General features: G+C 44.1%; 1 protein-coding gene across 1 annotated transcript in view; it reads right to left on the bottom strand.

The window, feature by feature from the left end:
• The window catches only part of LOC128693434 (cell adhesion molecule Dscam2), a 109236-nt gene extending 86517 nt beyond the window's left edge, over positions 1–22719 (bottom strand). Inside the window, exons 1-2 of the mRNA XM_070097445.1 lie at positions 22572–22719; positions 15468–15578 (exon numbers count right to left, since the gene is read on the bottom strand). Of these exons, the coding sequence (XP_069953546.1) occupies positions 15468–15558 (91 nt within the window). The 5' untranslated portion in view covers positions 15559–15578; positions 22572–22719. The remainder of the gene's footprint in view (positions 1–15467; positions 15579–22571) is intronic.
• Between the last annotated feature and the right edge of the window lie 3481 nt (positions 22720–26200).

The raw sequence follows: 26200 nt of genomic DNA, 5'->3' as shown, positions 1-26200 counted from the left end.
ACCATCCAATTGATTTTCAAAAAGTTGAGAAAGTAGTATCAAGCAAGTCCATGGTCGACAGGAATATAATTGAATCTTGTTTCATAAAAAGCAGTTTTGACAATAATATGAATATTTCCTTTGGTTTATATAAATTAGATCCATTTATAATTAATAGAATTTGGGAAGAATTTAATAATACACTGGACAAATAATTTTTAAATTTTCTTGGGTAGAATAGTTTGTGGGTGAGTTGTGCAAAGGACCTATCCAAGTTGGGTCGGCGCGCGTCAGGTGTTTAACCGTTGTGGGATCTGATAGTGAGGTGTTGGCCAGACCCCTTATATAGCTTCCTTGGATGCTTTACTTTCATAGTTCCTTGATAATGTGAGTAGTCACGAAAGCGCTTGGAATTTCTCTATTCTTTCAGAGTGGTTGTTTTGCATATTCTGAAATCACCTGTTTACTGTGATCTTATTGCATATATATATATATATATATATATATATATATATATATATATATATATATATATATATATATATATATATATATATATATATATATATATATATATAAAATGCTGACTCCAGTTCATGTACAGCGTGGGGAGATACATTTTTTCGCAATATATCTGTAAGTCTGATCGCGCCTCCATATTATATCTGTGAGCTAATCATATAATTTTGGAAATTACTATTCCTTGACTTGTACTCGGCTAATATTTGTAATTAGGTCGCAAGAAATCTGTATCATTTTTTCGTGAATTAAATTGGCTCTTATTTCATTGTAATGTTCAAAAAATCATTGTAACTCGGCATGGAATTCGAAATTATCACTAAAATGACACTTCAGGGCAGGGTGTTGGAATTAACTGCCTCGTAGTTATGCGTCATGTTTCCCAAACGATTGTGTAATAACTGCTCAGTTAAATTTGATGTTAGATTTTAATATTTATTAATATGAGGTTGACTATATTGTGAAACAGTGTCACACGTACCTCAGTGTAGGTACTGATATCTGTACTTCTCAGTGTATTTACACTGAGATATACACACTTCTCGGTTTATGTACTCTGAGATATACGCACTTCTCGGTGTATATACACTTACACTAAGATACACACTTCTCGGTGTATATACACTTACACTAAGATACACACTTCTCGGTGTATATTCACTTACACTGAGATACAAATTTCTCGATGTATATACACTTACACTAAGATACACACTTCTCGGTGTATACACACTTACACTAAGATACACAATTCTCAGTGTATATACACTTACACTAAGATACACACTTCTCACTGTATATACACTTACACTAAGATACACACTTCTCAGTGTATATACACTTACACTAAGATACACACTTCTCAGTGTATATACACTTACACTAAGATACACACTTCTCACTGTATATACACTTACACTAAGATACACACTTCTCACTGTATATACACTTACACTAAGATACACACTTCTCACTGTATATACACTTACACTAAGATACACACTTCAGTGTATATACACTTACACTAAGATACACAATTCTCAGTGTATATACACTTACACTAAGATACACAATTCTCAGTGTATATACACTTACACTAAGATACACAATTCTCAGTGTATATACACTTACACTAAGATACACAATTCTCGGTTCTCTACCAAAAATTCAACAGCTGCAGTAAAGTTTTACTTCTTAATACACAATAACCATCGTATTTATGTATTATCAAGTACATAATTATCTGCATCCTGAATCTTGCAAAGGAAAATATCGTACTGATAGACTCTTGATCCAAAGAACAATCCTTATTTGCCCCCATTACCATAACAATAACATTCATGGTGGCTGAGGATGTTTTGACTTACGTTTGTCGCACGAATATACAAGACATGTGATAGGGTAAATAGGGAAATAATGTGGTAAAAGCAGAAAAAGTTTGAAATGGTTAGAAAATTACTGAAAGCTGTTAAAAAGTTAATTATGGCGGTAATTAGGCTGAAGTAAGGATCCGTAGGAGGGCTTGAGAATTTTTTCAGTCAAAATAGGTCTTAGACAAGGATGTGTTAACACAGTTATTTAACACATTTAGAAATAGGGTTGTAAAATAAGTGTGGGACCAGAAAAACTATTTCATCTGATATGAAGGGCTAGTTTTCACAGCTGATGAGGGTATGTAAAAGGAAATTAAAAGAGAATTTAGAAAAGAGAAAAATGATGAGAGTAATGAAAATTGAAGGGAGTAAAAGACTGGACATCAGGTTGGAGGAAGGTAGTACTGATGAAGTGAAGGTATTAGATATCAAAGAGTAGGCACGTCAGTAAACGGGTACGTGAAAGATGAGGTAAATAAACCACAGAATAGATGAGGAACAGAGTGAGAGAGAGAGAGAGAGAGAGAGAGAGAGAGAGAGAGAGAGAGAGAGAGAGAGAGAGAGAGAATATGAGTATAGAGAAGTACCCTCATCCGTGGAAAGACAAAGGTCTATTGAGGCAAAAATGGGAATGAACCAAAGTACATTGATACCAACACTTGTATGCGGGTAAGAGACATGGGCTTTAAACGAGAGGTAGGCTAGAGGCAGTGAAGATGTCATAACTGTGAGCGATGTGTTGTGTGCATATTATGCAGAGAATCAGGAGCATAGTGTAACTCACGGTTCTGAGGAGAGGACATCGAGGTAGTTTAGACATTTAGCAAGAATGGAGGAATATTGGACAACCAAGAGAGTGTCTTCCTGAACTGGAAGAAAGGTGAGGTAAGGGGTCATCCCAGGTAATGTAGGGAGACTGGGTGCTAGGTCCCTGAGAACTCAGCAGGCTTGTGTGAGCGTGTGAGAGTGGAGTGAGCGTAGGCAAGTGGTTGTTATGCTATTGGAGTGTGAGCAAGGAACCATTTGTGAAGAGATTTAGAGAAACCAGTTAGATGGACTCGAGTCCCGGAGGTGGGAAGTGCAATCTCCTTCCCCACTATACTCTCAGTTACTCCTACAAGGTAAAGTAAAAGGTATGGAACCCCAGCATCTTGTCTCAACCCTGAGGAAATAATTTCCGATTTTCACTCGCACAGAAACAAGGAACGAATGCAATATTTACAAGCCTTGTTAACACTCGGTTAGTGAGGCCTGGTTATGCACCCAAACTAATATACTGAATCAAGAGTGTAATGGCGAAGGGAGATCATATTTAATATACCTCCACCTAGCTGGGTAGCACGGAATGCTCTGCATAACAAACCATTCCACGGGCGGGGTTAGAACCCGCGATCAGGGAGTCATAAAATACCAGACCGACGCTGCATAACCACGGCTTTCTGCCCAGCCAAATGTCACCCATCACTGAACATTGTATCATGTAGAAATGAATCTTTGACCTCGACTCTGAAGTTCGACACTTCAGCTGGCAGACATAAACAGGTTTTAATTCCACTAGTTTATCGCGTCCTAGCATGGATGGTGACCTTCACTGTGGGACAAACTTCACTATATAAGCCTCAATGTGTGGAACAACGCTGTGAAAATCGTTGTAGGACAAATTTCATTGTGGGAACCTTATTGCGAAGAGTTTCACTGTGGGGAAGCTCAGTGTGGGACAGACTCAGTGTGGGGAAGCTCAGTGTGGGACAGTCTCAGTGTGGGGAAGCTCAGTGTGGGACAGTCTCAGTGTGGGGAAGCTCAGTGTGGGACAGACTCAGTGTGGGGAAGCTCAGTGTAGGGAAGCTCAGTGTGGGACAGTCTCAGTGTGGGGAAGCTCAGTGTGGGACAGTCTCAGTGTGGGGAAGCTCAGTGTGGGACAGTCTCAGTGTGGGGAAGCTCAGTGTGGGACAGTCTCAGTGTGGGGAAGCTCAGTGTGGGACAGTCTCAGTGTGGGGAAGCTCAGTGTGGGACAGTCTCAGTGTGGGGAAGCTCAGTGTGGGACAGTCTCAGTGTGGGGAAGCTCAGTTTGGGACAGTCTCAGTGAGGGAAAGCTCTTTAGGTGGAAAGTTTATTGGTGGGGTTTGAGAACTTCCCCGTTTTGAACTTTGTTGTGAGGGAACTTTAATGTCTGAAGCTTGAGAGTGAAGAGATTTCAGTGTAAGGGAAGTTCAGTGTGGGTGGCATCATGGTGGGAGGGAAGAGTAACATTATGGTGGGAGGGAGGGGTAGCATCATGGAAGGAGGAAAGGGTAGCATCATGGTGGGAGGGAAGGGTAGCATCATTGTAGGAGGAAAGGGTAGCATCATGGTGGGAGGGAAGGGTAGCATCATGGTAGGAGGAAAGGGTAGCATCATGGTGGGAAAGAAGGGTAGCATCACGGTAGGAGGAAAGGGTAGCATCATGGTGGGAGGAAAGGGTAGCATCATGTTGAGAGGGAAGGGTAGCATCATGGCAGGAGGAAAGGGTAGCATCATGTTGAGAGGGAAGGGTAGCATCATGGTAAGAGGAAAGGGTAGCATTACGGTGAGAGGGAAGAGTAGCATCATGGTGGGAGAGAAGTGTAGCATCATGGTGGGAGGGAAGGGTAGCATTATGGTGAGAGGGAAGGGTAGGATCATAGCATCATGGTAGGAGGAAAGGGTAGCATCATGTTGAGAGGGAAGGTAGCATCATGGTAGGAAGAAAGGGTAGCATTATGGTGGGAGGGAAGGGTAGCATTATGGTGAGAGGGAAGGGTAGCATCATGGTGGGAGGGAAGGGCAGCATCATGGTGGGAGGGAAGGGTAGCATTATGGTGAGAAAGAAGGGTAGCATCATGGTGGGAGGGAAGGGTAGCATCAGGGTAGGAGGAAAGGGTAGCATTATGGTGAGAGGGAAGGGTACCATCATGGTTGGAGGGAAGGGTAGCATCATGGTAGGAGGGAAGGATAGCATCATGGAACGAGGGTAAGGTAGCATGAAGGTAGGATAGAATAGAAGAATCATGGTAGCAGGGAAGGGTAGCATCATGGTAGGAAGGAAAGGTAGCATCATGGTAGGAAGGAAAGGTAGCATCATGGTAGGAGGGAAAGGTAGCATCACGGTAGGAGGGAAAGGTAACATCATGGTAGGAGGGAAAGGTAGCATCATGGTAGGAGGGAAAGGTAGAATCATGGTAGGAGGGAAAGGTAGCATCATGGAAGGAGGGAAAGGTAGCATCATGGTAGGAGGGAAAGGTAGAATCATGGTAGGAGGGAAAGGTAGCATTTTGGTAGGAGGGAAAGGTAGCATTTAGGTAGGAGGGAAAGGTAGCATTTTGGTAGGAGGGAAAGGTAGCATCATGGTAGGAGGGAAAGGTAGCATAATGGTAGGAGGGAAAGGTAGCATCATGGTAGGAGGGAAAGGTAGCATCATGGTAGGAGGGAAAGGTAGCATCATGGTAGGAGGGAAAGGTAGAATCATGGTAGGAGGGAAAGGTAATATCATGGTAGGAGGGAAAGGTAGCATCATGGTAAGAGGGAAATGTAGCATCATGGTAGAAGGGAAAGGTAGCATCATTGTAGGAGGTAAAGGTAGCATCATGGAAGGAGGGAAAGGTAGCATCATGGTAGTGGGGAAAGGTTCCATCATGGTAGGAGGGAAATGCAGCATCATGGTAGGAGGGAAAGGTAGCATCATGGTAGGGAGGAAAAGTTGCATCATGGTAGGTGGGAAAGGTAGCATCATTGTAGGAAGGAAAGGTAGCATCATGATAGGAGGGAAAGGTAGCATCATGGTAGTAGGGAAAGGTAGCATCATGGTAGGAGGGAAGGCTAGCATCATGGTAGAAGGGAAGGGTAGCATCATAGAAGGAGGTAAGAGTAGCATCATGGTGGGAGGGAAGGGAAGCATCATGGTAAGAGAGAAAGGTAGCATTATGGTAGGATGGAAAGGTAGCATCATGGCAGGAAGGAAAGGTAGCATCATGGTAGGAAGGAAAGGTAGCATCATGGTAGGACGGAAAGGTAGCATCATGGTAGGAGGGAAACGTAGAATCATGGTAGGAGGGAAAGGTAGCATCATGGTAGGAGGGAAACGTAGAATCATGGTAGGAGAGAAAGGTAGCATCATGGTAGGAGGGAAACGTAGAATCATGGTAGGAGGGAAAGGTAGCATTATGGTAGGAGGGAAAGGTAGCATCATGGTGGAAGTGAAGGGGAGCATCATATTAGGACGAAAGGTAGCATCATGGTAGAAGGGAAAGGTAGCATTATGGTAGGAGGGAAAGGTAGCATCATGGCGGAAGTGAAGGGGAGCATCATATTAGGACGAAAGGTAGCATCATGGTAGGAGGGAAAGGTAGCATCATGGTAGGAGGGAAAGGTAGCATCATGGTAGGAGGGAAAGGAAGCATCATGGTAAGAGGGAAAGGTAACATCATGGTAGGAGGGAAAGGTAGCATCATGGTAGAATGAAAGACAGCATCATGGTAGGAGGGAAAGGTAGCATCATGGTAGGAGGGAAAGGTAGCATCATGGTAGAAGGGAAAGGTAGCATCATGGTAGGAGGCAAAGGTAGCATCATGGTAGGAGGGAAAGGTAGCATCATGGTAGGAGGGAAAGGTAGCATCATAGTAGAAGGGAAAGGAAGCATTTTGGTAGGAGGGAAAGGTAGCATCATGGTAGAAGGGAAAGGTAGCATCATGGTAGGAGGGAAAGGTAGCATCATGGTAGGAGGGAAAGGTAGCATCATGGTAGAAGGAAAAGGTAGCATCATGGTAGGAGGGAAAGGTAGCATCATGGTAGGAGGGAAGGGTAGCATCATGGTAGAAGGAAAAGGTAGCATCATGGTAGGAGGGAAAGGTAGCATCATGGTAGGAGGGAAAGGTAGCATCATGGTACGAGGGAAAGGTAGCATCATCGAAGGAGGGAAAGGTAGCATCATGGTAGGAGGGAAAGGTAGCATCATGGTAGAATGAAAGATAGCATCATGGTAGGAGGGAAAGGTAGCATCATGGTAGGAGGGAAAGGTAGCATCATGGTAGGAGGGAAAGGTAGCATCATAGAAAGAGGGAAAGGTAGCATCATGGTAGAAGGGAAAGGTAGCATCATGGTAGGAGGGAAAGGTAGCATTATGGTAGGAGGGAAAGGTAGCATCATGGTAGGAGGGAAAGGTAGCATCATGGTAGGAGGGAAAGGTAGCATCATGGTAGGAGGGAAAGGTAGCATCATGGTAGAAGGGAAAGGCAGCATCATGGTAGGAGGGAAAGGTAGCATTATGGTAGGAGGGAAAGGTAGCATCATGGTAGAAGGGAAAGGTAGCATCATGGTAGGAGGGAAAGGTAGCATCATGGTAGGAGGAAAAGGTAGCATTATGGTAGGAGGGAAAGGTAGCATCATGGTAGAATGAAAGATAGCATCATGGTAGGAGGGAAAGGTAGCATCATGGTAGGAGGGATATGTAGCATCATGGTGAAAGTGAAGGGGAGCATCATATTAGGAGGAAAGGTAGAATCATGGTAAGAGGTAAACGGAACATCATGGTTAAAGGGAAAGGTAGCATCATGGTCGGAGGTAAAGGTAGCATCATGGTAGGAGGGAAAGTTAGCATCACAGTAAGAGGGAAAGGTAGCATCATGGTAGAAGGGAAAGGTAGCATCATGGTAGGAGGGAAAGGTAGAATCATGGTAAGAGGGAAAGGTAACATCATGGTAAAAGGGAAAGGTAGCATCATGGTAGGAGGGAAAGGTAGCATCATGGTAGGAGGGAAAGTTAGCATCATGGTAGTTGGGAAGGGTAGCATCATGGTAGAAAGGAAAGGTAGCATCATGGTAGGAGGGAAAGGTAGTATCATAGTAAGAGGGAAAGGTAGCATCATGGTAGAAGGGAAAGGTAGCATCATGGTAGTTGGGAAGGGTAGCATCATGGTAGAAAGGAAAGGTAGCATCATGGTAGGAGGGAAAGGTAGCATCATGGTAGGAGGGAAAGGAAACATCATGGTAGGAGGGAAAGGAAGCATCATGGTAGGGGGGAAAGCTTGCATCATGATAGTTGGGAAGGGTAGCATCATGGTAGGAAGGAAAGGTAGCATCATGGTAGGAGGGAAAGGTAACAACATGGTAGGATGGAAAGGTAGTATTATGGTAGGAGGGAAAGGTAGCATCATGGTAGGAGTTAAAAGTAGCATCATGGTAGGAGGGAAAGGTAGCATCATGGTAGGAGGGAAAGATAGCATCATGGTAGGAGGGAAAGATAGCATCATGGTAGGAGGGAAAGGTAGCATCATGGTAAGTAGGTAAGGAAGCATCATGGTAGAAGGGAAAGGTAGCAACATGGTAGGAGAGAAAGGTAGCATCATGGTAGGAGGGAAAAGTAGCATCATGGTAGGAGGGAAAGGTAGCATCATGGTAAGAGGGAAAGATAGCATCATGGTAGGAGGGAAAGGTAGCATCATGGTAGGGGGGAAAGGTTGCATCATGGTAGGTGGGAAACGTAGCATCATTGTAGGAGGGAAAGGTAGCATCATGGTAGTAGGGAAAGGTAACATCATGGTAGGAGGGAAGGCTAGAATCATGGTAGAAGGGAAGGGTAGCATCATAGTAGGAGGTAAGAGTAGCATCATGGTGGGAGGGAAGGGTAGCATCATGGCAGGAGGGAAGAGTAGCATCATGGCGGGAGGGAAGAGTAGCATCATGGTGGGAGGGAAGGGTAGCATCAAGGTAGTAGAGAAAGGCACGATCACGGTAGGAGGGAAGGGAAGCATCATGGTAAGAGGGAAAGGTAGCATTATGGTAGGATGGAAAGGTAGCATCATGGCAGGAAGGAAAGGTAGCATCATGGTAGGAAGGAAAGGTAGCATCATGGTAGGAGGGAAAGGTAGCATCATGGTAGGAGGGAAACGTAGCATCATTGTAGGAGGGAAAGGTAGCATCATGGTAGGAAGGAAAGGTGGCATCATGGTAGGAGAGAAAGGTAGCATCATGGTAGGAGGGAAATTTAGCATCATGGTAGGAGGGAAAGGTAGCATCATGGTGGAAGCGAAGGGCAGCACCATGGTAGGAGGAAAGGCAGCATCATGGTAAGAGGGAAAGGTAGCATCATAGTAGAAGGGAAAGGTAGCATCATGGTAGGAGGGAAAGGTAGAATCATGGTAGGAGGGAAAGGTAGCATCATGGTAGGAGGGAAAGGAAGCATCATGGTAGAAGGGAAAGATAGCATCATGGTAGGAGGGAAAGGTAGCATCATGGTAGGAGGGATAGGCAGCATCATAGTAAGAGGAAAAGGTAGCATCATGGTAAAAGGGAAAGGTAGCATCATGGTAGGAGGGAAAGGTAGCATCATGGTAGGAGGGAAAGGTAGCATCATGGTAGGAGGGAAAGGTAGCATCATAGTAAGAGGAAAAGGTAGCATCATGGTAGAAGGGAAAGGTAGCATTTTGGTAGGAGCTAAAGGTAGCATCATGGTAGGAGGGAAAGGTAGCATCATTGTCGGATGGAAAGGTAGCATCATGGTAGGAGGGAAAGGTAGCATCATGGTAGGAGGGACAGGTAGCATCATGGTAGTAGGGAAAGATACCATCATGGTAGGAGGGAAAGGTAGCATCATGGAAGGAGGGAAGGCTAACATCATAGTGAAGGGTAGCATCATGGTGAAAAAGCATCATGGTAGGAGGGAAAGGCAGCATCATGGTAGGAGGAAAGGTAGAATCATAGTAGGAGGGAAAGGTAGCATCATGGTAGAAGGGAAAGGTAGCATCATTGTAGGAGGGAAAGGTAGCAACATGGTAGGAAGGAAAGGTAGCATCATGGTAGGAGTGAAAGGAAGCATCATGGTAGGAGGGAAAGATTGCATCATGGTAGGAGGGAAATGAAGCGTCATGGTAGGAGGGAAAGGTAGCATCATGGTAGGGGGAAAGGTTGCATCATGGTAAGTGGGAAGGGTAGCATCATGGTAGGAGAGAAAGGTAGCACCATGGTAGGAGGGAAAGGTAGCATCATGGTAAGAGGGAAGGGTAGCATCATGGTAGGAGGGAAAGGTAGCATCATGGAAGGAGGGAAAGGTAGCATCATATTAGGAGGGAAAGGTAGCATATTGGTAGAAGGGAAAGGTAGCATCATGGTAGGAGGGAAAGGTAGCATCATTGTAGGAGGGATAAGTAGCATCATGGTAGTAGGGAAAGGTAGCATTTTGGTAGGAGGGAAAGGTAGCATCATGGTAGGAGGGAAAGGCAGCATCATGGTAGGAGGGAAAGGTAGCATCATGGTAGGAGGGATAGGTAGCATCATGGTAGGAGGGAAAGGTAGCATCATGGTAGGAGTGAAAGGTAGCATCATGGTAGCAGGGATAGGTAGCATCATGGTAGGAGGGAAAGGTAGCATAATGGTAGGAGGCAAAGGTAGCATCATGGTAGGAGGGAAAGGTAGCATAATGGTAGGAGGCAAAGGTAGCATCATGGTAGGAGGGAAAGGTAGCATCATGGTTGGAGGGAAAGGTAGCATCATGGTAGGAGGGAAAAGTAGCATCATGGTAGGAGGAAAGGTAGCATCATGGTAAGAGGGAAAGGTAGCATCATGGTAGGAGGGAAAGGTACCGTCATGGTAGGAGGGAAAGGTAGCATCATGGTAGAATGAAAGATAGCATCATGGTAGGAGGGAAAGGTAGCATCATGTTAGAATGAATGATAGCATCATGGTAGGAGGGAAACGTAGCATCATGGTAGAAGGGATAGGTAGCATCATGGTGAAAGTGAAGGGGAGCATCATATTAGGAGGAAAGGTAGAATCATGGTAAGAGGGAAAGGTAGCATCATGCTAGGAGGGAAAGGTAGCATCATGGTAGGAGGGAAAGGTAGCATCATGGTAGGAGGGAAAGGTAGCATCATAGAAAGAGGGAAAGGCAGCATCATGGTAGAAGGGAAAGGTAGCATCATGGTAGGAGGGAAAGGTAGCATCATGGTAGAAGGGAAAGGTAGCATCATGGTAGTTGGGAAGGGTAGCATCATGGTAGAAATTAAAGGTAGCATCATGGTAGGAGGGAAAGGTAGCATCATGGTAGGAGGGAAAGGTAACATCATGGTAGGAGGGAAAGGTAGCATCATGATAGGGGGGAAAGCTTGCATCATGGTAGTTGGGAAGGGTAGCATCACGGTAGGAAGGAAAAGTAGCATCATGGTAGGAGGGAAAGGTAACATCATGGTAGGATGGAAAGGTAGTATCATGGTAGGAGGGAAAGGTAGCATCATGGTAGGAGTTAAAAGTAGCATCATGGTAGGAGGGAAAGATAGCATCATGGTAGGAGGGAAAGGTAGCATCATGGTAAGTGGGTAAGGTAGCATCATGGTAGAAGGGAAAGGTAGCAACATGGTAGGAGAGAAAGGTAGCATCATGGTAGGAGGGAAAAGTAGCATCATGGTAGGAGGGAAAGTTAGCATCATCGTAGGAGGGAAAGATAGCATCATGGTAGGAGGGAAAGGTAGCATCACGGTAAGTGGGTAAGGTAGCATCATGGTAGAAGGGAAAGGTAGCAACATGGTAGGAGAGAAAGGTAGCATCATGGTAGGAGGGAAAAGTAGCATCATGGTAGGAGGGAAAGTTAGCATCATCGTAGGAGGGAAAGATAGCATCATGGTAGAAGGGAAAGGTATAAACATGGTAGGAGAGAAAGGTTGCATCATGGTAGGAGGGAAATGCAGCATAATGGTAGGAGGCAAAGGTAGCATCATGGTAGGAGGGAAAGGCAGCATAATGGTAGGAGGCAAAGGTAGCATCATGGTAGAAGGGAAAGGTAGCATCATGGTTGGAGGGAAAGGTAGCATCATATTAGGAGGGAAAGATAGCATCATGGTAGAAGGGAAAGGTAGCATCATGGGAGGAGGGATAGGTAGCATCATGGTAGGAGAGATAGGTAGCATCATGGTAGGAGGGAAAGGCAGCATCATGGTAGGATTGAAGGGTAGCATCATGGTAAGAGGGAAAAGTAGCATCATGGTAGGAGGGAAAGGTAGCATCATGGTAAGAGGGAAAGGTAGCATCATGGTAGGAGGGAAAGGTAGCATCATGGTAAGAGGGAAAGATAGCATCATTGTAGGAGGGAAAGGTAGCATCATGGTATGAGGGAAAGGTAGCATCAAGGAAGGAGGGAAGGCTAACATCATGGTAGGAGGGAAAGGTAGCATCATGGTAGGAGGGAAAGGCAGCATCATGGTAGGAGGAAAAGGCAGCATCATGGTAGGAGTGAAGGGTAGCATCATGGTAGGAGGGAAAGGTAGCATCATGGTATGAGGGAAAGGTAGCATCATGGAAGGAGGGAAGGCTAACATCATGGTAGGAGTGAAGGGTAGCATCATGGTAGGAGGGAAAAGTAGCATCATGGTAGGAGGGAAACGTAGCATCATGGTAGGAGGGAAAGCTAGCATCATGGTAGGAGGGAAAGGTAGCATCATGGTAAGAGGGAAAGGTAGCATCATTGTAGGAGGGAAAGGTAGCATCATGGTAGGAGGGAAGGGTAGCATCATGGTAGGAGGGAAAGGTAGCATCATGGTATGAGGGAAAGGTAGCATCATGGAAGGAGGGAAGGCTAACATCATGGTAGGAGGGAAAGGTAGCATTATGGTAGGAGGGAAAGGTAGCATCATGGTAGGAGGGAAAGGTAGCATCATGGTAGGAGGGAAAGGCAGGATCATGGTAGGAGGGAAAGGCAACATCATGGTAGGAGTGAAGGGTAGCACCATGGTAGGTTGGAAAGGTAGCATCATGGTATGAGGGAAAGGTAGCATCATGGAAGGAGGGAAGGCTAACATCATGGTAGGAGTGAAGGGTAGCATCATGGTAGGAGGGAAAAGTAGCATCATGGTAGGAGGGAAAGGCAGCATCATGGTAAGAGGGAAAGGTAGGATCATGGTAGGAGGGAAAGGTAGCATCATGGTAGGAGGGAAAGGTAGCATCATGGTAGGAGGGAAAGGTATCATCATGGTAGGAGGGAAAGGCAGCATCATGGTAGGAGGGAAAGGCAGCATCATGGTAAGAGGGAAAGGTAGCATCATGGTAGGAGGGAAAGGTAGCATCATGGTAAAAGGGAAAGGTAGCATCATGGTAGGAGGGAAAGGCAGCATCATGGTAAGAGGGAAAGGTAGCATCATGGTAGGAGGGAAAGGTAGCATCATGGTAAAAGGGAAAGGTAGCATCATGGTAGGAGGGAAAGGCAGCATCATGGTGGGAGGGAAAGGTAGCATCATGGTTGGAGGGAAAGGTAGCATCATGGTAGGAGGGAAAGGCAGCATCATGGTAGTAGGGAAAGGTAGCATCATGGTAGGAAGGAAAGGTAGCATCATGGTAGGAGTGAAAGGTTTCATCATAGTAGGAGGGAAAGGTAGCGTCATGGTAGGAGGGAAAGGGAGCATCATGGTAGGAGGGAAAGGTAGCATCATGGTAAGAGGGAAAGGCAGCATCATTGTAGGAAAGAAAGGTAGCATCATTGTAGGAGGGAAGGGTAGCGTCATGGTAGGAGGTAAAGGTAGCATCATGGTAGGAGGGAAAGGTAGCATCATGGTAGGAGAGAATGGTAGCATCATGGTAGGAAGGAAAGGTAGCATCATGGTAGGAGGGAAAGGTAGCATCATGGTAGGAGGGAAAGGCAGCACCATGGTAGGAGGGAAAGATAGCATGATGGTAGTTGGGAAAGGTAGCATCATGGTAGGAGGAAAGGGTAGCATCATGATAGGAGGGAAATGTAACATCATGGTAGGAGGGAAAGGTAGCATCGTGATAGGAGGGAAAGGTAGCATTATGGTAGGAGGGAAAGGTAGCATCATGGTAGGAAGGAAAGGTAGCATTATGGTAGGAGGGAAAGGTAACATCATGGTAGGAGGGAAAGGTAGCATTATGGTAGGAGGGAAAGGTAACATCATGGTAGGAGGGAAAGGTAACATCATGGTAGGATGGAAAGGTAGCATCATGGTAGGAGGGAAAGGTAACATCATGGTAGGAGGGAAAGGTAACATCATGGTAGGAGGGAAAGGTAACATCATGGTAGGAGGGAAAGGTAACATCATGGTAGGAGGGAAAGGTAGCATCATGGTAGGAGGGAAAGGTAACATCATGGTAGGAGGGAAAGGTAACATCATGGTAGGATGGAAAGGTAACATCATGGCAGGAGGGAAAGGTTGCATCATGGTAGGAGGGAAAGGTAACATCATGGTAGGAGAGAAAGGTAACATCATGGTAGGAGGGAAAGGTAACATCATGGTAGGAGGGAAAGGTAACATCATGGTAGGAGGGAAAGGTAGCATCATGGTAGGAGGGAAAGTTAACATCATGGTAGGAGGGAAAGGTAGCATCATGGTAGGAGGGAAGGGTAACATCATGGTAGGAGGGAAAGGTAACATCATGGTAGGAGGGAAGGGTAAGATCATGGTAGGAGGGAAAGGTAACATCATGGTAGGAGGGAAAGGTAACATCATGGTAGGAGGGAAAGGTAACATCATGGTAGGAGGGAAGGGGGTCTCATTAGTTCTAGAATAACGTAATATGAATTAAGTCAGAGTAATTTGATCCACGCTGTGTATTACCATCATTCTCTCTGTGTTTGTTTCTATGTCACTCTCCCTGTCTGTCTCTGTCCCTGTCTCTCTGTCTGTCCCTCCCCCGTCAACGCCTCTTCATGGTTATGTGAGATTAATTTGTAGTAAAACTGTTATTAAATTTTTTAAATAAAAAGAGTTTTTATTTTAATTCCGTGTGTGTGTGGCAGCTTTTCTGTATTTTCATATTTTTTTTTTTAATTTACCTCTCTGTACCTAACTATTTAATTACCTATTTGTGTTTTCTTACTTTTACTGAAGTATTTCCTTTTATCTGTTTTAGTTTTCTATTTTCCGTACCTATTTATATTTACCTATTTGTAAATCATTCCAATATCGTCCCATTTTTCTCTACATGTCCAAACCATCTCAATAACCCCTCCTCTGCCCTCTGGATAATAGTTCTGGTAATCCCACACCGCCTCCTAATCTCCAAACTACGGATTCTTTACATTATGTTCACACCACACATTGCCCTCAGACATGACATCTCCACTGCCTCCAGCCTTCTCCTTGTTGCAGCATTCACAAGCCATGCCTCACACCCATACAAGAGCGTTGATATAACAATTCTCTCATACATTCCCCTCTTTGCTTTCATGGATAAAGTTTTTTGTCTCCACAGACTCCTCAGTGCACCACTGTTAATTAAAACGTTCATTAGGAGTATTTTGTTGCCGTGTTCCGATCCTACCTAGAATTTAATAGAAGGGGATGACCGATTAAATTTATCAAAGATGTTGAAATCACCACGTTTCTGCCTCTGTGTATTAAAAAACATCACTAACGTATTTCTTGAATGTCTCGTGGTTTAATTTCCTGGATTAGATTTTCTCATTTGCAAGCGGGAAGTGCACTAGAAAAATGATGTTAGTGGTTAACGAGCTGCTTCATGCACGAGTCTCTCCACGCTCGAATGTACGTGATAGATCCTCGATAAGTTAGAACATGCGAATGTACGTGCGAAAAGGTATGTGAAAGTGCGTGTGTGAGAGTGTGTGAGAGTACGCTTGCCTTACCTTTGGACCAAGTAGTGGAGCTGATTGGATAGCCAGCCACTGGACACCTCACTGTGAATGTCTCCCCGGCCACTGCAGACATGGGACTCATAGACCGTACCAGAGGCCGTCCTGTGAAAAGTAATTATTTATATCGAACCTCTGATCTCCGTCATGTCAACACTGACTGATACCACCATACCACTTTAGGTGGCATTGGTAAATCATATAAAAAAAATTTTTCCCAAGGAAAATAGCTAGAAAATGAATGCTCAATGGTACAAAAAATGAAACAATGTAAATGCATAGACAAAATATATATTAAAAATCTCATTTCAATATCACTACCTTGAAAAAGATGAAGAAAAAAGAAAACTACTAATAACCCATAGTATATAATTGAATTCTATATTCGCATCGGGTAGTTTATTCCATTTTGCTATAATCTGTAATAAAAATATTTACATGCATTAGTGTTGCATCTCTTGCCTCCATTATTTCGAGTTTCTAATTAAATTTGCCCTTCATATCATTCTTCGTACTTGAGTACCGAAACCATTTAATTTTTTATGGTTTGAATGAGATCTCCTCGTAGTCTCCGCTTCCTAAAAAAAAGAGAAATGTTGAGTGTTTGAAGTCTTTCTTCAAAGGTTCTTTTCATAATGATGGCGTAAGTTTGGTCTTCTCTGTGTAGTCTCCAACGCGTCTTCGTTTTCATGAAATTTGGGGATCAAATTGAACGGCCTAATTCGACTCACGGAATCGTAATGACACGATTGCAAACAAACCATACCACGGGTAGGGTTAGAACCAGCGACAGTTTGGAGTTTTATGACTCTCTGATCGCGGGTTCTAACCCTACCCGTGGTATGGTCTAAACGGCGTATTTAAGAGCTGGTCTAATCAGTGCATCATATAGAGTCAGCTTGATCTCTGGTGTTTTTTGCTTGAAATTTCCAGCTGTAAAACCTGGAATTCTGACAGCCTGGCAGATAAGCAATGATTTTTACTTATGAGGTGGTCCTTATGAATATTTCTAAGTGATTTTTCTTCCCTTGTTTTCGTTGGTTTCTTGCCCCTAAACAATGTATTTATATTTGAAACAGTTATACCCATAATGCTTTCTTTTGCACTTGTCAACACATATTCATCTGCCACGTCTCAGATTATATAACATTAATGTATTCAAAGTACTGTAGATACTCAAAAAAATCTGTGTTGGGTGCTGCATTTTTTCGTAGTTTTGTGTCATCCGTAAATTTTGCCGTCTTAAATGCTAGCCCTATCTCAAGATTGTTTATGTACATTGTGAAGAGGACTGGACCAAGTACCGTTTCCTGAGGAACTCCTCTCTTTACATTTAGCCATTCATATACACTCCTGTTAGTAAGCCAGTCACTAATCCAGGTGAGAAGTTTTCGTCTATATCATGCACCTTCATTTTGGTCAGCAAGCTTTGATGGGGTATCTTGGGAAATTCTTATTTTGGTCAGCAAATTTCGATGGGGCATCTTGGGAAATTCTTATTTTGGTCAGCAAATTTCGATGGGGCATCTTGGGAAATTCTTATTTTGGTCAGCAAATTTCGATGGGGTATCTTGGGAAATTCTTATTTTGGTCAGCAAATTTCGATGGGGCATCTTGGGAAATTCTTATTTTGGTCAGCAAATTTCGATGGGGCATCTTGGGAAATTCTTATTTTGGTCAGCAAATTTCGATGGGGTATCTTGGGAAATTCTTATTTTGAAGTCTAGATATACTTCCGTCGGGAATTTTTCTTCACAGTTTAATATATGTATAGTTAAATTCTATTAAGTTTATCAAGCACGATCTACTGTTTAGAAACCCATGTTATTTCTGGTTAAATAGCTTTAATTAACCTGAAATTTAGTAATGTTGTTCTTCAATGCTGTATAAAGTCCGCTTAATTTACCTAAAGTTACATTTAAGCCGATCATATGATAAATTCTAGTACAGTTCTTGTCATTCTTTTAAAATAATAATAATAATAATAATAATAATAATAATAATAATAATAATAATAATAATAATAATTTGTACAAACATATTTGTACAACATATACAGACGTAGCTGACGTCAAAGACACACTGTATAGAAAACCCTTGGTTATGCAGAGCATATCGACCAAAATGGGTTAATTTCATCCCCAGGATCCGACCCAGACCAGGTACCTATTTACTGCTAGGTGAACAGGGACAGTAGGTGTCTTAAGGACACACGATCAATGTTTCCACCCGTACCGGGGATCCAACTGCGAACCTCAATGTGTGAGCTGAGTCCATTTCAGAGCTACGGGACTACTATCATCGGGTATTACTTGCTAGTTTTAGGTCTTCTGACACCTTACCTCCTTAGTGGGCAAGAGAACTGGTATCCGTATAGAGTAGAGGGTGTATGTGTGGGATATGACTGATTAGGTTATTGATCTAATCAAGCCATTAGTGGAATTCAGCTCAAAAACCTGCCATCCCATTTTTAGGTAACTGAATTCTTACCTCTAGTTTACAGTGTAGCAAGCCGGTTGATGAGCTGGAGGATGTGGTAAGGTCTCCTCACAGGTTTTTGTGGCATTTATATATTTGCAAAAGGCGTATGACAGGGTGGATAGGGGGGGGGCAATTTGGCAGGTGTTGCAAATGTATGGAATAGGAGGTAAGTTATTGAAAGCAGTCAGAAGCTTTTACGAGGACAGTGAGGCTCAAGTTTGAGTATATAGGAGAGAAGGTGATTATTTCCCAGTAAAAGTAGGCCTTAGACAAGGATGTGTGATGTCACCGTGGTTGTTCAATATATTTATAGATGTAGTTGTAAGAGAAGTAAATGCGAGGGTCTTGGCAAGAGGTTTGGGGTTTAAGGATAAAGAATCTAACGCAAAGAAGGAATTGTCACAGTTGTTCTTTGCTGATGACACTGTGCTTTTGGGATATTCTGGAGAGAAGTTGCAGAGGTTGTTGGATGAGTTTGGTAGGGTATGTAAAAGAAGAATTTTAAAAGTGAATATAGGAAAGAGTAAGGTTATGAGGATAACAAAAAAACTGGGTAACGAAAGATTGGATATCAGGCTGGAGGGAGAGAGTATGGATTAGGTGAATATATAGAGATATTTAAAAGTGTATATGTCACCAGATGGGTCTATGAAAGATGAGGTGAATCATAGAATTGATGAGGGGAAAAAGGTGAGTGATGCACTGAGGAGTCTGTGGGGACAAAGAACTTTGTCCTTGGAAGCAATGAAGGGAATGTATGAGAGTATAGTTATACGAACGCTCTTATATGGGTGTGAAGCATGAGTGATGAATGTTGCAACAAGGAGAAGGCAGTGGAGATGTCGTGTCTGAGGGCAATGTGTGATGTGAATACAATACAGAGAATTCGTAGTTCGAAAATTAGGAGGAGGTGCTGGATTACCAAAATTATTATCCAGAGGGCTGAGGAAGGGTTGTTGAGATGATTCGGACATGTAGAGAGGGTGGGACAAAATAGAATGACTTCGAGAGTATGTAATCTGTAGTGGAGGAATGGCGGGGTAAAGGTCGGTCTAGGAAAGGTTGGAGGGGGTAAAGAAGGTGTTTTGTACGAGGGGCTTGGACTTCTAGCAAGCATGCGTGAGTGTGTTAGATAAACGCGAATGGAGACAAATGGCTTTTAGGGCTTGATGTGCTGTTGGAGTGTGAGCAAGGTAACATTTATATCAAGGGATTCAGGGAAACCGGCAGGCCGGACTTGAGTCCCGGAGACGGGAAGTAGCGTGTGTACACTCTAAAGGAGAGGTGTTAGTGTTGCAGTTTTATAACTGTGTAAGCAATCCTCTGGCAAGACAGTGATAGAGTGAATGATGGTGAAAAAAACTCTTTTTTGAGCCACCCTACCTTTGTGGGAAACAGCCGATGTGTTAATAAAAAAAAATAATAGTTTGCTCTAGTGCACATTACTAATATCTCAGCTCATCTTACCAAACTTTGTTCTGTAACTGGCATCATTATAAAATTATTTTGGGTATCAACGTTTGTGTCTATTTTTAGACAAATAAAATTCTGTCATGATTTGATCTGTCACAGTCTGTGGTCAGAACGAGATCCGGTATATTACTGTCACTCTTAGCCAGTTATGTTGAGTCGTGCTGGCATGTCTGGCAGCTTCTTGGTCACGTCACAGGTTGTTCCAACTTGTGTTTAGATAAGCACTGTTGCCTCCTGTTATTTCCCAAGCATCATTCTCATTGCGTTACTTGGCTTTGTAAGGGGGATGGGGAAGGGAGGGGGGAGTTAGCAGGGGTGAACAATGTTCAATAACATATATAACATACTTTCGTTCTCATTGCTTTGAATTTCGACATATACTAAATCATATGCTTCTAATTCATGTTTTTAAATTTGAATTTCTGGAGCACTGTGCCAACATTTTTCAAGCATCAAGCAATGCTAAAATATTCTCTATTCTGTCATTGCTATTTCTGGTGCCAGGCAGCTATTTACATTCATTCAAGATTTACTCAGAGCAATGATATCTGGATGCTCTGATGTCTATGTGAATAATTCATAACTTATATTTAGAATATGCTAATAGCGGTGTTGTAAAAAAAATAATTCACCGAGCCGGTCTTTGCTAGCTAGAGTAATTAGCTTCAATTCTCGTTGTCGCTGGTTACCTGACTAGATGTATCAGGTTCTCTGCTCCCTCCTACCATATCAACTTACAGCCCTATACCTCCCCCTCTAATTCCATAATATTTTAAAGGGGTGGACCAGTAAGCCAACGGAAGGCCCCGGTCAGATGACCAAAAGCTACATCTGAGAGGGTCTTCATATGACTAAGACCCGCGTAAGGAAACACTTGTCCTGTTTCCTGATAAACCTTACCTAACCTTCCCCTCGACGCTCGCCGTCTGCCAGATATAGCTTTTCCCTTTAGACTCAGTAGCTAAATGGTTATAACTATGACCATAATATTTAAAGGAGTGGACCGGTAAGCCAGCGGAAGGTCTTGGTCAGATGACCAAAAGCTCCAACGGCGGGTCATCATCTGACTAAGACCCACGTCAGGAAACACTTGTCTTGTTGAATATCAAAATGGTATACAATACCGACAGGTTGTTAGGTAAGACACATATGCAACAGTTAGGCAACTTTATTCCGAAACGTTTCGCCTACACAGTAGGCTTCTTCAGTCGAATACAGAAAGTAGGCAGGAACAGTAGAGATGTGAAGACGACTTCAAGGGTAATGGACTGATTACATCGTCTTCACATCTCTACTGTTCCTGCCTACTTTCTGTATTCGACTGAAGAAGCCTACTGTGTAGGCGAAACGTTTCGGAATAAAGTTGTCTAACTGTTGCATATGTGTCTTACCTAACAACTTGTCCTGTTTCTTGACGAACTTAACCTAACCTAACCTCACTTAACCTAACTACTACTACACTAACTTAACTACTAACTTAATCTAACTACTACTAACCTAACCTAACTTAACCTAACCGTTAGACTCGTCCTAATCTCGTCCACTCGACATTGCTCAAGTGAAGTGTGTCTTGTTAAAACAAACTTACATCACTTTGAAGATGTCACATAGTTCTTTATAATCTAGACTCAAGAGTACCTTTTTTTTCATCTTTTATTTAAACCTATGACTTTTTTATGTATGGAAGTTTCTACAACAGTAATCTCTGACTTTTTATTAATTGGCTGGTACTGCTGAGAATCTCATCTCATCTACTATAAGTCAATAACTCCGATATAATTATTAGAATGTGTATTATTTGGTAAATTTTTAATAACCTCAGCAAAATTAATGCGTATATTCTTGATCCTTGTATGTGTTGCAACGGCAACTTCTGTATGTGTTGCAACGGCAACTTCTGTATGTGTTGCAACGGGAACTTCTGTACGTGTTGCAACGGCAACTTCTGTACGTGTTGCAACGGCAACTTCTGTATGTGTTGCAACGGCAACTTCTGTATGTGTTGCAACGGCAACTTCTGTATGTGTTGCAACGGGAACTTCTGTATGTGTTGCAACGGCAACTTCTGTATGTGTTGCAACGGCAACTTCTGTATGTGTTGCAACGGGAACTTCTGTATGTGTTGCAACGGCAACTTCTGTATGTGTTGCAACGGCAACTTCTGTATGTGTTGCAACGGTAACTTTGGCACGTGTTTCTAAGGCAAATTCTGTACGTGGTCCAACCTTCTTTACATGGTTCTACGGCAGCTTCTGTACGTGAATATACTGCAGAATTACATATTAAGTAGTACCGAATCCCCGACTACTGGTACATACACGCGGTTCTCACCGGCTGGGCAAGCTTAGGACTCTCCTTAGGACCTGGCTGGGCAAGCTAAGGACTCTCCTTAGGACCTGGCTGGGCAAGCGAAGGATTCTCCTTAGGACCTGGCTGGGCAAGCTAAGGACTCTCCTTAGGACCTGGCTGGGTCAGAGTAATGTTATTAATTGCTACGTTCAGGCTGTTTAGAATTGTTCCTTTCAATCACTAGTGTAAATCTAAAGGAAACTACCCTGGGGCTGACCTGAAGGAGGTCACTTTGTAGCTGGCCGGATATTACGAACACAGGTGTAGAAATGGCCTGCACGCCTTGCCGTAATGCGATTACCACTTGGGAACAAGCAAAAGACAACAGCAAATAACTGAATCATATATTCTTCACCAAAACAAGCTGGAACTTACAGTGTTATATAGCCTAAATACAGTATTTACACTATGTACAATGAGGCAAAAGCAAGCATAAGACACGGTAAACCATGGCGACCAGCAGTGAAGACAAGTCTGCCAAAGTTGTTTCCACGAGTGGACCACATCGCTTCAAAGTTGTTTCCACGAGTGGACCACATCGCTTCACAGCTTTGGCGGGCTTTCTTGTGAATGGTTGGTTGAACCCAGGTGCTGGTATAACGACGGGTCCCCTGATCTTTAAACCCCTAGTACCTGGTTCACTGGTCGGGAAGCAGCATATATGGGTGTGTGACATGCGCCGAATAAAATGTAACACACACTTATGTCACACTGGAGGTGACCTATAAGTGATGTAGGGAAGCCCTAGATGTGACCTAGGGTAAGACGTAGGGGTAAACTGGGGGGTGGACCTACCGTAGACATGGAGGGGGGCAGCGTGGAGGACAGAGGCAGCAGTGTTGGAGGCAGTGCAGGAGTAACTCCCTCCATCCTCCACTCTCACTCCGGAGATGTTGACGTGACTGATCACCTGACCATGGACGCTGACGTATTGCCCCACCACCAGCCTGTGAGGGAGAAAGGGAGGAGATTATTGACTCACCACCACATCCACAACCACCACCACCACCAACAGCCTGTGGGGAAGAGAGGGAGGAGATTACTGGAGATTACTGATCAGAAGGGAGCCTGATTACTGGCTCTCTTCTGATCAGAAATGTCACAGTATTTGTCTTTATTTGGTTATCCCAGGTTAAATCGACTTAACATTCTTATATGTGGCTATAACATAGTATGTGTGACCTAAAACTTTTGCTAAAAATTTGTATGTTATATACTCGTAGACTAACCTTACGTAAAACTTATTTAAAGTTGGTGGCGACTGGCGATTTGTAACCAGAGGTTTGGTAAGGTGGTGGGAGGGAGAAGAATAGGTAAGGATAGAATATTGGAAAAGGGTGGGTGGGGGGGGTGGGGGGTAGTGAGAGTGGGTAATAAAGGTAAGTGGCCTAACCACTTCGGTGTGTTTGAATAAGGGTATGTGTGTGTGTGTAGCATTATTCATGAGATACATGAGGTGGGGTATACCACACTACCTGTCAACGGTACACATGTATACAACCTACACACGTGCATGGTGCTAAATTAGTAGCAAGTATAGGATTTGCTATTGCATGTCTTTCTTTTTTTTCACGCAGGAGGTTGGTTACAGGGCGCTTGCTGGAGATGGTGTTTGTAAGGTGCTGGATGGAGGTTGTAGGGTGCTGGATGGAAGTTGTAGGGTGCTGGATGGAGGTTGTAGGGTGCTGGATGGAGGTTGTAGGGTGCTGGATGGAGGTTGTAGGGTGCTGGATGGAGGTTGTAGGGTGCTGGATGGAAGTTGTAGGGCGCTGGATGGAAGTTGTAGGGCGCTGGATGGAAGTTGTAGGGCGCTGGATGGAGGTTGTAGGGAGCTGGATGGAGGTTGTAGGGCGCTGGATGGAGGTTGTAGGGCGCTGGATGGAGGTTGTAGGGTGCTGGATGGAAGTTGTAGAGCGCTGGATGGAGGTTGTAGGGCGCTGGATGGAGGTTGTAGGGTGCTGGATGGAAGTTGTAGAGCGCTGGATGGAGGTTGTAGGGCGCTGGATGGAAGTTGTAGGGCGCTGGATGGAGGTTGCAGGGCACTGGATGGAGGTTGCAGGGCACTGGATGGAGGTTGTAGAGCGCTGGATAGAGGTTGTAGGGCGCTGGATAGAGGTTGTAGGGCGCTGGATGGAGGTTGTAAGCTGCTGGATGGAGGTTGTAGGGTACTGGATGGAGGTTGTAGAGTGCTGGATGGAGGTTGTAGGGCGCTGGATGGAGGTTGTAGGACGCTGGATGGAGGTTGTAGGACGCTGGATGGAGGTTGTAGGGCACTGGATGGAGGTTGTAGGGCACTGGATGGAAGTTGTAGGGCACTGGATGGAAGTTGTAGGATGCTGGATGGAAGTTGTAGGGCGTTGCATGGAGGTTGTAGGGCACTGGATGGAGGTTGTAGGGCGCTGGATGGAGGTTGTAGGGCACTGGATGGAGGTTGTAAGGCGCTGGATGGAAGTTGTAGGGCACTGGATGGAGGTTGTAGGGCACTGGATGGAGGTTGTAGGGCACTGGATGGAGGTTGTAGGGTGCTGGATGGAGGTTGTAAGGCGCTGGATGGAAGTTGTAGGGCACTGGATGGAGGTTGTAGGGCACTGGATGGAGGTTGTAGGGCACTGGATGGAGGTTGTAGGGCACTGGATGGAGGTTGTAGGGTGCTGGATGGAGGTTGTAGGGCGCTGGATGGAGGCTGTAGGGTCCTGGATGGAGGTTCCAGGGCGCTGGATGGAGGTTGTAGGGCACTGGATGGAGGTTGTAGGGCACTGGATGGAGGTTGTAGGGCGCTGGATGGAGGTTGTAGGGCACTGGATGGAGGTTGTAGGGCGCTGGATGGAGGTTGGCTGCTTTTTTGGAGTTGTTGGTCTGCCGAGCTGTTTCTGAGGTGGTGTCCTGCCGTTGGAGGTTTGCGGATGTTACATGGTTAGATATAAATGTTAATTAGTTAGAAGTAAAATGTTCATAGATTGGGGTGGCTTTATCCTTATTGGACATAGAATGGCTCTGATAGTACCCATTCTTCTATATCTTCAGAGAGATCACTTAAGATTTTTTGTCTCAGGAAGTTCTCAATGGGCATGAAACACTGGACTCTTTATTGGAGGAACATCTTATGGGTTCTGTGGGGAGGTGTGTTGATAATGTAGTCGGTGGTGGTGGTTGTGGAGGGTTTTCTCTTTCTGGTATATAGAGTTCTTGCATGTCTTGTAATTGTCTCTTCTTTAATTTATCTAGCCTGACATTAATTACATCGATCTCCTGTTGGATGTGATCTTCCATTCTGATTCTGTCTCTCCGCCTGGAGATTGTGGACTGTGGATTGTGGAGATTGTTCTGGACTCTTTGCAGCTGTAACATGTTGGATTTCGTTGTTAGTGACATGAGCACACAAGGATATTCAAGCATAGATCTTATCATGTCCTTGAACAGATGCTTCTTAATGTGGGAGAGGGCAGACTTTTGCTAAGTTTACCTTTTTTGGAGATGTGAGATGAGAGTGGAATAATCGGTCGATCTCATATCCCTTGCTCGGGTTTCTGATGTACCTCTGATGCAGATACCCCCTTTGTTGTCAATAGTTGTGGCAAAACATCCAATGGTGCTGATGAGGACTTTGTCTGGATTGGTCGTGATTCTCCATTTCTTCTCGAAGTTGACTGTACTCCAGCCAACTGAAAGGCTCTGCTGACTTGCCTTCGAGGGTGGGGGATGATGCTTCTTCCTGATAAGAAGTTACGTATAAGCCTAAGGAAGGTCCAGTTGTGGTCCAGAAGGTCGGCAATTTTGAATATGAACCTGCCGTGCCACAGGCTGTCAAAAGCTTTGTGTACATCCCTTGTGGCAATTAGGGCAATGCTGTCATGTTTCCTAAGGCTGTCCATGGCATCGAAGATTATATGGATAGCTTCTGGGTTCCTCTGTGGGTCCTGAAGCTGAACTGCTTTTCAGTGAAAAGGTGATTGAAATCCATGTAGTAGTTCACTCTATTGGAGATGATTTATTCAAGGATTTTGCCAGTGACTTCCAGTAAGGAGATAGGTTTGTGCTTGTCTTTGTTGGGTTTTTGCAATGAATATCATCCTTGCTAATTTAAGTGCCCTGGGGAAGTGTCCAGAGGCTAAGATGTCATTAAAGATATTTACCAGAAACATCTTGCAGTTTCGGGTTGTGTTGTAGAGACAATCTGTATATCTCTGGTCTGAGTTAAACTTTAGATCTACACTTGTTCTGGCATCTATGCAATGCCGTAGTCGGGGAATTAATAGTGCTGAACCGAGTTTCAGTAATAACGTAGGTTTGTCTTTTGTGTACAATCTGTTAAAGATTCACAGTTAGGGTAATTTGTCTCCTTTATTCCTTGCCTGACGCTATGCTGTTCACTGCTGTTTCATACTTTATTGATCTTTAACGAATGGTTCGTCATACTGTTCAAG

The sequence above is a fragment of the Cherax quadricarinatus genome, chromosome 57, assembly GCF_038502225.1.
Source record: "Cherax quadricarinatus isolate ZL_2023a chromosome 57, ASM3850222v1, whole genome shotgun sequence".
NCBI lineage: Eukaryota > Metazoa > Arthropoda > Malacostraca > Decapoda > Parastacidae > Cherax > Cherax quadricarinatus.
The sequence above is the reverse complement of the archived record's forward strand: the minus strand, read 5'-3'. Positions and strand labels throughout refer to the sequence as shown.